Raw genomic sequence first — 12,186 nt, forward strand, 5'->3', positions numbered from 1 at the left:
AGGGGGGTCACCACCACAAAGCCAAGCCATAGCTACCCCTCTCCCTCCCACCTCCTGCAGAGATTTAAAGGGCTTCAACTGATCAGTGGGCTATGTGCTCCCCACTGATCAGCTGAAGCCCTTTGAATCTCTGCAGGAGGGGAGGGAGGGGGTGGTCGCGGCTTGGGGGTGGGGCTTCCCCCCACTAGCCCAGCTGGCCAGTGGCAGATTGGAGCCCCCAGAAGTGGGGTAACCCCCACCCGGACCTGGGGGCTGGCAACTCAAGAGAGTCAAGAGTTCCTGGACCCTGCTGTATCTGTGTTGTTCTGCCTGCTATATGAAATTCACTTAATTCCAGTAGACAAAGGTTTATTCAAGGCTGACTCACTTGTAGATACAATCACGTATAACAAACACCAGGCAGCTTGTAAACATTGGGAAAAGAAATGCCCCCTTTCCATCTTCACTTGCCATGTGTCTCTCTGACATGTGCTTGGGGGGGGGGTAGAGAAGCCATGACTATAAAAAGTATGTCAAAATGCCACACTCAGAATTATAACTATGACCCCCCCCCCAGCATATTCTGATGTCAAGTGATAAGCAGCACATTAAAAAAGTCTAGAAAGTGAAGACGGAAAGGGGACATTTCAGTGTGAAACTGAAGAGAGGTTCTGATAAGGAATTTCTGGAGCTCTGTGGGAACTGATCTTCTAGGGAAGAAATATACTTTAGTATTGCATTTCTACTCACTCCCATTAATGAGAACAAATATGCTTTGCTGCAGAGTCATCAAGCAAGAATAGCAACGTTGTATTTACCAGTGTTTGGTTTACTGATAGAAAATGCCCATCGAATTGATGTCAAGGATATTTCACCTTTCCCCATTAATGCTGCTGGCAGTGTGAGTAAATATTTGTTTATGAAACCTTTGTTTATGAAAGCTTTCATTGTAATTAATTAATGATCCACAAATATAGTGTACTGCTGTGAGATTTAAGCATATGCAATAATTTTTGTCTGTTTTTAACAGAGTACAAAAGATGAAGCACTTAGCTTACCCACTCCAAATCCATTGGTGACACCTCAAAAATCTGTGAACACACTTGACAGCAATCTCCACAAAGACTTATTTGGTGCTATATCGGGCATTGGTAACTATTTGAAAATCACTGCTACAATGTGTTAATCTTTTAATGACTTTTGAGTACCGAGTATACATTCTGCTAAGAACATTCAAATCTGATATTCTGCATGTAGGTATTCTGCTGCATAAAATTGGGGGGGGGGGGGCGGATGTAATGCCAGTATTGTATTCTAGATAGTACATAAGCTTATAGCGTGAAAATGTGTTGAAATTCCTGATCAGTTTATGAGACTCGTGAGCGTAGGCCAGTTGTTCTCACACAGGCTAATCTACCTCATGGATGTCTTACAAGGATCAAATGGGATAGATCATTTTAGGCCACTCTAATTGGCTTGGAGGGAATGGTAAGGCACAAAATAATATTGTCTAGAGCAAGGGTACAAAAAATCTGGACACACACGACCCAATCAGTTAAACAAGTATAAAGCCAACAGTCGTGATAGTCTTACCCACAATCAAACAGTCATAAGACTTATAAAGAATGCTGTTTATTTGTTGCAAACTAAAGCACTACAATATGATACACAACTCAATAGAAAATCCTTGAACCAAGGTACATAATCACATAATCAACATCGTCTCCGGATAACATAACAACGTTTCAAAAAAATTGGATCTTCAGGAGATATTATAGTGGTGCCAAAGCTCTCAGTTTCATAAATGTTAGACAACAAGTTTTAAGAATATTAAATTCAGATAGGACGCTGATCTCAATTAACATTCAAGCTCAAAATATGCTGATATGTTTCTACTGGATCCCGGGCAGCAACACATCAAACCATTTTGCTCCTCACACAGAACTATTTGTACACCCGAGGAAATGGTCTGTCATTTCAGACAGAACCGTTTTAGAACCGGTTCCCTTCCGGAATATATTTGTCATTTCACACACAAACGATTCTGTTCCATTTAGGAAACGGGGCTGAAGCGTTTTACCTGTCAACCGCTTCCAAGGAGTCTTCAGTTCCCTTTCCCGGTTCCAGTGTGCTTTCTCCCGCCATGTTTCGCCCACATGGGCGATCTTTGGCTTTTTAAAAAAAAAAAAATGTTTGCTTTATAGTGTTATTGCGCTATAACGCCAATTGGGAACAGCAGTATATCAACCCCATTGGAACGCCTGGAGTGTTTTGTTACAGTGCTATAAAGCGAACATCAGCGCGGCGGAAAGGAAAGAACTGGCGGGATGTCCGTGCCTGCCCTTCTGGGCATGCTCACTGGGGCTCCTGAGCATGCTCAGTTGGGCCAGGCACGAAAATCCTTTCAAGAGAGCTTGCTAGGCACCGGCAGATCCAGCACAGGCACACTAGATCCCATTGGTGTGAATGCACAGATGACCACTCGAAGATCACCAGTTACTGGTAAGCAACCTGTTTTTTCCCAGCTTTTTTGCAAAATACTGCATCACAGTGGAGAAAACTTAGTTGTGGGAATGCCCTGCCAGGTTATTTTAGAATGACTGTCTCTGTAATACATTTATTTATTTATTTGATTTTTACCCCGCCCTCCCTGACGAGGCAGTAATGCATCCCTCTTCTCCTGTCTTCCTATTCAGCATCACCATATACCTCTTCCACACCAAATGTAAATTATGTGAGAAACGCTGACTCAAGAGGCTCTCTTATAAGTACTGACTCAGGAAACAGTCTTCCAGAAAGACATAGTGAAAAGAGTAATTCCCTTGATAAGGTAAGAATTCTTTTGTACATTTGTGTTTGTAATTTTAGTTCTATTCTTGATATATATTTGATATCAGGAAAACTGGTTGTTACTAGTTCAGCTGTGGCTCAGTGCATCTGTTAGTGTGTTAGAAACAGTTAAAATTCTCATTCACACAAGAAGGTGTTCATTAATATGTGAGGGAGTTTGTCCTTCTCCCCTAGGATTGTCATCAGCCAGTTAGGGGGAAAGGATTTGTATTAGGAAAATGCTTTTTCATGCATTTTCTAACACAGAGTAATGATCTGCTGATTAAGTGAACAAGTTCTAATTCTTCCTTAGCACTAATATACCACATCTTGTCTGGTTTTCTCTCTGTGTGTATGTTTGAGGGGAGAAATCTGAGCCTTCTTGTTTTAATTCAGTTAATACAGATGCCCTTTTAGGAAGAATTATTTTTAAACAGAAATTTTCTCCATGGCTATTTGATAATGGACAAGTTTCCAAGCACCTTGGGCTATATTTAATTGGTACTCAGTTATATTTGCCTCTACTTGGCATATTTTTTAGGATTTATTTTCTTAGAGGTTGATACTTCTACTAGTCACAACATTGTCTCATGTTTTCTTCTTGGCCTTAACATGCCTTCTCAATGGCAGAGGGAGAAACTCCTCAGAAGGCATTCTGCTCATGCGTTCTGTACTAGTGGAGATGAAGAACACCACTACCTGTCAGCAAAGAAAAAACGAGTTACAGTGGATTTTTCGCTATTACCGGTTCCATCATTGCCGGAAAGAGATTTTATTGCAGCTCTATCTCTTCCATCACAAGAAGTATTTTTTCCTGTGGTTTGTTTTAATTAAGGCTCTGAGTGTAGTTTGGTGTCAGTTCTGCCATCCCTTTGCAGCCGCTTATACTTGTGGAAAGAAATCAAATCACATCGTATAATGGTGACACAACAACTAATTTGTAACAAAACAAGTATCCATGTTGGCCAAGTCAGCTAAATGGCAAAACTGTCACCTCATGCCTTCTTTCTTCATGCTGATGGGCTTTAATTTGCAGTGTGGAAAAATGGACAATAATGTAGAGATTTTCAAACTTTCTCTTTAGTGTTTTTGAAAATCAATGGATTACATGGATTTCTTGCTTGATGTGTCTGCCATTTAATGTATTTTCAGGACAGCGCTTAGCCTTGCTGATTACCTTTCACCGTTTCTACTAGTTTATTGCTTGGTTTCAGTCAGAGTTCCATGTAGGGTGGAGAGATGGGAAGGGGCTTTCTTGTAACATCAGACACAGACAAAGAGTATACAACCTCAGTAGGAGAGGCAGAAGGCTTGAGTTGAACTTGGCAAACTACACTGCAGGAATGACAGAATCAAATATACCATCAGTAGAAGGAAAAGGTTGTGGGGGCATGCAACCCCCTGCAGAAAGGCTATGGGAAAGCTTCAGAAAACTTTAATAGTTAAAGTTGTTAAATACAGCCTTATATGATCAGACTCTGTCAAATTGTCTTTGGGTTCTATATTATCATATTTCTTCTGCCAAGTAAGAACACTCTGGAAGACATGCTATCATGCATACCCACTAAATATTCTGAGCCATTCGTATATCTAAGTGCGTCTAAATTCATTCTGAGCCATTCGTATATCTAAGTGCGTCTAAATTCATTCAGGAACGTGATGCGTTCCTTGTGTGCTAGCTCTTTATATTTGAATTTTTACTACTGTGCTTCATTCCAAGCTAGTAGTGGTGTTCTGTAATTCAGCATTGGTTTGAGCAGTGTTGTATGTGCTTATATTCTGTGTGGACTTCTTTTTCCCTTGGTATCCTGTGTGAGTTCTTGGATTGAAGTATTGTATGAGCATGTGCTGCATTTATGCCCAGTCTACCCTCAAGATAGGAGGTGTAGAAGTTTGAATTGTTCCTACAGTGTGTGTTCTTTGATAAATAGCTTGGACTTAGTTGAGACCAGTGGTCCCCAACATAGTGCTTATGGAGGCACCACGATGTCCATCAGTGTGCTTCTTGTCAATCACTTGCTTGTTCCCCAAAGCAAAGAGCCAATCCTAACTTTTCTGTACTTCACTGTGCTTCAGAAGAGCCCAGGAGGCATCACATTTGTGTCTACGTAGAGTCTTGGAATCACCTAACATTTTGTGGATCCTTTCAGTGTTTTGTGGTTCTCACTCCCCCCCCCCCGGAAGCCATTTTATTATGGTACCCATTTCCTCTTCTCAGTGATCCAAAAGTGCCCACAGGTTCTAAAAAGTGGCCGGGGGTGGGTGGGGCTAATTTAGACTTTTCTATCGAGTACTGGAGCAAAGATAAACAGAGCATCTCTGAACTTTGTACATTATGGCTATTTAATTTTCAGTGGTATCATTTGGCAGATCTTTCCCCTCTCCCCATATGCATACACATTTCCTAAAAAGCAATGACTGTACCAGATATGGATTTTTTCCTAAACGAAACTGAGGGAGGGCTGTATGTGTACGTGTGCATGTGCCGCATTAATATATATATATGTAGTGCATAGTCTTTCAATAACGTTTCAATCTCTTTTAAATTATATGTATTGGTCATTATTGTAGCATGATATTTGAAATGAGAAGCTCCTTATGAGTCACTTAAATGGCTGCACATATTAATTCTAATGGCTGTACTCTTTTCTGCATTTAATACAACCAAGTGTTAAGTAGCTTTTCTTTTTGAAGAAGTAGCTTGGGAAAGCAAATTGGGGTAAAATACAAAAAGTTCAGTTCAGCATATATGATGGTGATGTTAGCATGTGAGCAATTTACATGTTACAAAGTGGCTTTTGGAATCTTACAGATATGGAATGTTTTAAGAGCCACTTACACAAATGACTTTTGTGTTGTTTTCAGAACCAACAGACTTGCACACCAGGAAGTTCTGTAGTTCGCTGCGACAAACTTGATCAATCTGAAATCAAGAGTCTTTTGTTGTGTTTCCTTCATATATTAAAAAGCATGTCAGATGGTAAGAAAAAAATTACTGTTCACTTCTTGGTTTGTTCTGAAAATGTCCATATAGAACTTTAATCTTTCAGACCTCCTATTCAGGAATCACTGTATTATGCCATGTGGTACTTCCTGTATAACTTGGCATATGAAAGCATATCTTATCTGTCAGATTTATGCTTTGTTATATTGATTTTTTCTTGATTGGCTGAAGCTGCAAAATATGTTATACTCACTAATGTGGGGTACTCTGCTTTATTTGCAGAGTTTGTGAAGCTCACAATTTGGGATTACCCTGGCATTCTACAAAGCTCTTAAGTTTTTATTTTGCATAGTTCACCAAATTTGTTCTGTTTCTGAGGTTAGAGGGTGTGACAAGGAGTTACATTACTTTCTGCTAACCTATATGGACTGGCCCCTGTTATTAGGATTTTTAACTTTGCAGTAAAGCAGCTCCTGTTTTTATCATGTTGGTTCCCCAGGTTAATTAATATTGAGTCTATAGTTGGAGGAATCCCTTCCCCCACAAGAATGGATCAAGAAATAAGTGTCAAAATAGGTACATTTAGTCTGTATTTATGATCAAAGCCTTGTTCAAAACAGAAGGTGTACAGAAAGTTGGGTGAGGTCAGTTTTCATCCACCTGTGTGACTCCTTTGTCACAGTTCCTTGCTCCTCTCTGAACTTGTGACTTGGCAGCCTTCCAACTGAATGTGTGCTTTTGACATAGGAGTAATTTCAGCAGCATCAAATATGGCTCAGCAGCTGATACGTAGAGGAGGATAGGTTAAATTCTGTTTCTGTACTGCTGAAAAAAATCAATAAAAATTATAAATTCGATACAAGGCCTGAATCAATTTGGGGTCTTGTCCTGGCACTTCATCATCATCAAAATGCATAGAATAGAGGGGAAACAGAGGCTCAACCTGTTTTTGGAAGTTTTTGGCTGTGGTTCATGCTATTGTATAAGGCACTAATAGTCTGTGTAATAGTATCATAGATATGTATTTTATTGTTAGAACTTCAGTTTGAAAGCAGTTTCCATTTCTGTAACATACTGCCTGTTTCCCACTGTAGGAATTCTTAACATTAGAAAGTAACTGAACAATAGACCGTGATGTTGGTATATTTCATTAATATTTTTTTTTTAAAAAAAATTTTATATCATAGATGCTCTGTTCAGATACTGGAATAAGGCTTCACCATCAGAACTTACGGATTTTTTCACAATTGCAGAGTGAGTTTCCATAGCTATTCTAATGTATTGTATAGTTCTCAAACTTTTTCAACCAAAACAGCACTCTTGACCACTGTTCCCTCTAAGCTGAGTTAGTGTGAGCTAGCTCACATCTTTTTAGCCTCCAGCTGACACATTCTTGTCTTAGCTCAGGAAGGATGGCTCCATAGCAAACTAATTTATGCAGCAGCCAAATTGCTTGCTCACAACTTTAAGGCCAGTAGCTCACAAAGTGGAATTTTTGCTCACAAGACTCAACAGCTTAGAGGGAACACTGCTCTTGACATAGAATTTGTAGACAGAGAGCCTAGCAGAAGCCACTTCTGTTCATGGAACCTGGGGTATATATGTGTGTCCAATTTCTGCGGATTCTCCCTCCAGGTGTAGCCCATCCGTGCCCCATCCCACCACATTCCAGAGGTCCACTGGAGGGCACACATGTACAGCAAGAATGCCCCAGATCCACAGGCAGAACCCCACTATGGATCGTTACAAAGGACCCATATAGAAACATTCTGAGATGTTCATGGCACGAATCACTTAGGCAAAGGTTTATTTATCCTATTGTACCTCTGTATAATGGAATTTCAGAGCAGGATTTGACTGTTTTCTTGCTCTCTGATATTGATGCACATGTTACTAGCAGAATGGCTTTGTTTGCACTGGCGGCAAAAAAGATAAGACTGGGTCTAGGACTTCCTGCAAGTTATTGACGTATAATGTTTGTTGTGCTTTGATTTATTTTGTGTTGTTATGGCCAGTGGCTAAGACAATAAACTAAACTTACTTGGATATAGAAACAGAAGTTCTGACAGTGGTGTAATCAGTAATGGAAAGGAAACTTACTTTCAGCTGCTCTACCCCCAAGTGATACGCCCCTATTTATCTTCATAAATAAACAGTGTCAATAACACATTTGTCAGAAATTAGTTGTGAATAATCCATCTTGAACTCTGGTTCTGCTGTTGTGCTCTGGAAAAAAAATCTTTTTGAGGATGTTTATGGAAAACACAGTTAACAAGTTCGGAAATTGCCTGTCATGTTGATAGAAATAATGTTGTTAATGTAAAGATTTTGTTCTGCCCTTTATTTCCTATTTCCTCTACAAGTAATTGGAATGTGCAGACATTTCTTAAAGAAACCACACGTAAAGGGAAAATCTGTGTACTTTTTATATATTGTGTGCTCATTTTTTATAATGAAAAAAAAATAGTGCACAGAGTTGAAACTAAAGATTTCCTGTTCTACAATGCCTGTGAACTAACCACAGTTTGTTATTTTAGTGCTTCAACTAAATGGAATTTTCTTGCCCCTGAACCAGGATTCTAAACCAAGGATTTAGAATTTTAATTTGTGGGCAAGCGAGTATTTTGAAGTGTCTGGATTGTCATGTTAAAAACCAATTGTAATTAAACTGAAAAATCCCTAATCCAGTAAGCTTCTCCTCCAGAAATGATGGTAGAGGGGTGTATGTGTGTGTGTGTGTAAGTCCAAAAATAAACTCAGGGTCATTCATATCATGAACAAATTAAGTAAAAGTACAGGCCAGCAATTACTGGCATTATTTTATTTCATCTTTTAGCCAGTTATTACATTTACGTTTTTACTAAGATGGTGTTTGTATTTAAACTCCAGTGACTCTTACTGTGTTCTTTGCAGAGTGTGCTTGCATCAGTTTCAGTATATGGGGAAACGATACATCGCCAGGTACTGTGTATAACTTAAATTCCTTGCATAATTGTATTGCTATAGCATAACATAATATAGAGATAAACTGCAACACTGAGAAGGGATGACTGTCAATTTAGCAGGTAAGTACGTGGACATTACAGCGATCCTTTCTGCATGTTACATGTGATGCCTTATTGTATTTCCATTCTACCTTACCCCCAAATGCCACACTGTATAAAGCCATAGCTTTATTCTTTGAATAGATTCTTGAAACTGTGAAGGTAATGGAGAATTTTTCCTGGACAGACTTGTAGCCTACTCTCTCTGAGTCTCTCAAATCCATGCATGAAACCTGCAATTGGACATACTGCCTTCTCCATCCCAAACTCTCTCTGATCACACAAGGCATGAATTGTTCCTGTGCTTAACAAGCCTCTTGAGTACTGATCACACTGGATTTAGTTCCATTAGTCCCTAGTAGTGGTGGCGTCTGGGGCTATTGTAGTTTTTTTAAACGTTTCATTAAATCTATAACAGAGATCTCAGTTTCTGGGAGAGTGAAGAGGCTTCCTAGCTTTCTCTCTTTGCCCCACCAAATTTCTAAAGATCATCTGTTGCCATGACTTTAAACTGTCCAAAGGAGGCTGAACTTGCCTGCTAATTCATCATTTTGGAGTTCTTAAATATTTAAAGGTGTCTGTTCACTTCTTTTAGAACACCAATAGTAATGGAATCCAACATGGGCAGAATTGCTGGGAGCAGTCATATAGGTAGTGTGTTATCCTGCTGGCATACTCTTGTATTAAAAAAGTAAAGCGGTTCATCAAATAGAGAAGCAGTGAAAGGTAGCAAAATGGAAAACATGCAAATAGCAGAACACTAACTAGTGCAAGATATAAATCCAGACAGTGTTCTATAAAGCTTATTTGCAGGTACAATCTTTTATCTTGTGCCATTTTTCAGAAGTGTTTTAAACTTGTGGACTTCTTCTAAATTGAGAAGCAGTAGGAAATGTCAGTGGGATCCTACAAAGGGATTGTTGAATAACTCCAAGTGCCTCCAGTCTATCCATTAGCGGCTGACTTCCTTGTTCTTCCAACAAACAAAGGAGCCAAATGCATTTAAGATTCCTACTAAACAGAAATATTACTTTAGAACTGACTTACAAATGTGTTCTTCTAGCTAGTCACAAAGAATAACACAAAAGAGGGTAATTCGAACCAAGCAACTGTGAATGACCAGAGTCATCAATGGGATAGAGACAGCTTATTGACTACTCACAGGTACAGATTGTTGGTCGGAGAACAAAATTCTCCCAGCAAGCCTTTACATTTATAAGCATATCATTTAAACTAAGAAAGAATTATAGGTTGCAGCTTAGAGTTCCAGACATGAAATAAACTGTACATTTGCAGACCAGTAACCAGCTCAGTTTTGGCTCTTGGACAAATTAATTTTACCAACATAAAACGGCAACAAATAAGTGCTGTGGTTAACTTGCAACCCCCTTTTGACAAGCTCTTGTGATCTGTGTTCTGGTACGTACTGCTTCTTGATAGAAAGTAGTCTATTGAAGACACAAATAAAGTAAACATCACAACTTGGATATATGGAAGAGAAAAACACCATACCATATATTGGTTATTTCTCTTTCAGGAGGTCTGTAGAAGGAGTCCCATCTGGTTTTGTTCTGTCTTGGTTCTTATGGACCCTGTTTGAATGAAGACAGAGAATCAGAATGTAGATGAGTTCCTTGTTCTATGAACCAAGTGGAATGTATATTCTGTACTATTGTGCTACTTACTTTGCAATTCAGTTTTTATTTGCAACACATCCCCCCAAATAGCCATAGAACCCTATTAACCTATCTTAGTATTACATTATGTCACCTTTCATGGCTTTGTAATCTAGTTCTCACAAAGAGTGGTGGAAATGGTAAACTAGTCTGTATCACTTGGACAGCATTATAAAGTAATTTCATAGAGATAGAAAGATGGGGGAAGCATTCCATGGTGTGAGACCTCACTTGCAATCTGAAGTGGTACAGGACAGACGGAGGTTCACTGTCCAAGTTGTTTGTGTGATGTATGCCTCTGTCTCTGAAACTAATGTGGCAGTCCTACTAGTGTTAATAACTCTCTCAAGTGGGTGAAATTGAACATTGCACTTCCTTACAGTGCAATCCTGAGGTCACTTCCCTGGGTGTAAGCCCCACAGAATAAAATGGGACAATTCTAAGAAGATTGCATCCTCAATGTACTAAGTGATATTTAAAGATGTATTTTGGCTAAATGCAGATACAGGGTGAGATTCAGCCAGCTTTTTCACTCAGTCTTGGTCAATTTCCCTTCACTTTGCAGCTGCCATCCCATGTCGATTTTACCCTTACAGGTCCCAAAATCCCCTGCATAGCTTTTTTTATGGTCAACAGAAAACCTTTTGTCCCTTCTTTCACTGGTGGAAAAGCTGGTTAGAGTCAACCTGTAGAGTCAACCTGTAGTTTCAAGAAGTTGCTAATGATTTATTTGGAACTTTGGGAAGTTTTGTATTTGGATATAACAAGTTATGAGATTTTTGTTGTAAATTCAAGAAAGTATATTGATAGCTTCAATTACTTTGTTAATGTACTTTTTCACTAATAAAGTTTCTATCATGCTGCATGTGGGCACTGAACTGAGAACTGTGCACGTTTCTGATTGTTTGGAATTATTGAAGAGGTTTTCAAAGAACTTTTTACATTGAGATGCACCAAAGGAATGTGTTTGCATAAAAGTGCATGCAATCTTTACACACCCTATGGTTGAGGAAACAGGGATGTGTGTAATTCTGGTATTGGTTTTCATTTCTTGTCAGCTCTGGTGGTGGTACACACTAGGAAAGGTTAGTCTGTACTGATTGCTAACACAGATCACTTTTCTATTTCCTTCACTTGATTGCTGGCAAGTTTAACAAAGTGTATGGCTCTACTCCCTTCCTGCCTCGGTAAGATACAGGTGTTAGTATCTTGCATAATTCTACATTAACTGTGTGTGTGCTTTCTAAGTCTGTGTATGTGTCTTATTTTAAAACATCTTTGACACTCTTATAACACCAGCTTTTTTGGCTTTAACATTATTATTATTTCTACTAATGTAGCACATTTACAATTCTGAATTGTATTTCTAGAGCAGGTTGTGTGGTTTAGCTTTCAAGCATTTTAGAGTCTTTTGAACTGACAAGTAACTTGCTTGTGGAATGCTGCCTATTTTGTTTTAGATAATTAAAAATATCAGTGGTCAAGTGGCTAGTCCTCTTGACAGATCTAGTCTTCCAGACTTTGGGTGGCTTCCACTGGTCCATTATGGTTGGAAAGCAAACTGCACAGGCTGCATTCATTCTGTCAGTGCATTGATGAGGCGCAGATAATTGCCTTGGCTGGCTGAATAACTTCAGCAGGGTGTTAACTAAAATAGATAATAGGCCGCATTATTTTTTCATCTTTCTGCAGAGTTTTTCTGCTTCAGCTGCTT

The 12,186-nt window shown here is 39.1% G+C and overlaps 1 protein-coding gene across 5 annotated transcripts in view; it reads left to right on the plus strand.

Moving 5' to 3' along the window:
* The window catches only part of DOCK9 (dedicator of cytokinesis 9), a 172,875-nt gene that overhangs the window by 122,715 nt on the left and 37,974 nt on the right, over nt 1–12,186 (plus strand). For 4 of the 5 annotated variants that reach the window (XM_015415110.1, XM_015415112.1, XM_015415108.1 and 1 more), the window contains exons 32-37: nt 764–880; nt 1,010–1,130; nt 2,676–2,809; nt 5,674–5,788; nt 6,940–7,006; nt 8,666–8,713. In XM_015415110.1, the coding sequence (XP_015270596.1) occupies nt 764–880; nt 1,010–1,130; nt 2,676–2,809; nt 5,674–5,788; nt 6,940–7,006; nt 8,666–8,713 (602 nt within the window). Of the gene's footprint in view, nt 1–763; nt 881–1,009; nt 1,131–2,675; nt 2,810–5,673; nt 5,789–6,939; nt 7,007–8,665; nt 8,714–11,530; nt 11,558–12,186 lie in introns of all 5 variants that reach the window. The other variant, XM_015415113.1, reaches the window with a different exon arrangement.

The sequence above is a fragment of the Gekko japonicus genome, unplaced genomic scaffold (genome assembly GCF_001447785.1).
Source record: "Gekko japonicus isolate JY-2015 unplaced genomic scaffold, Gekko_japonicus_V1.1 scaffold52, whole genome shotgun sequence".
NCBI lineage: Eukaryota > Metazoa > Chordata > Lepidosauria > Squamata > Gekkonidae > Gekko > Gekko japonicus.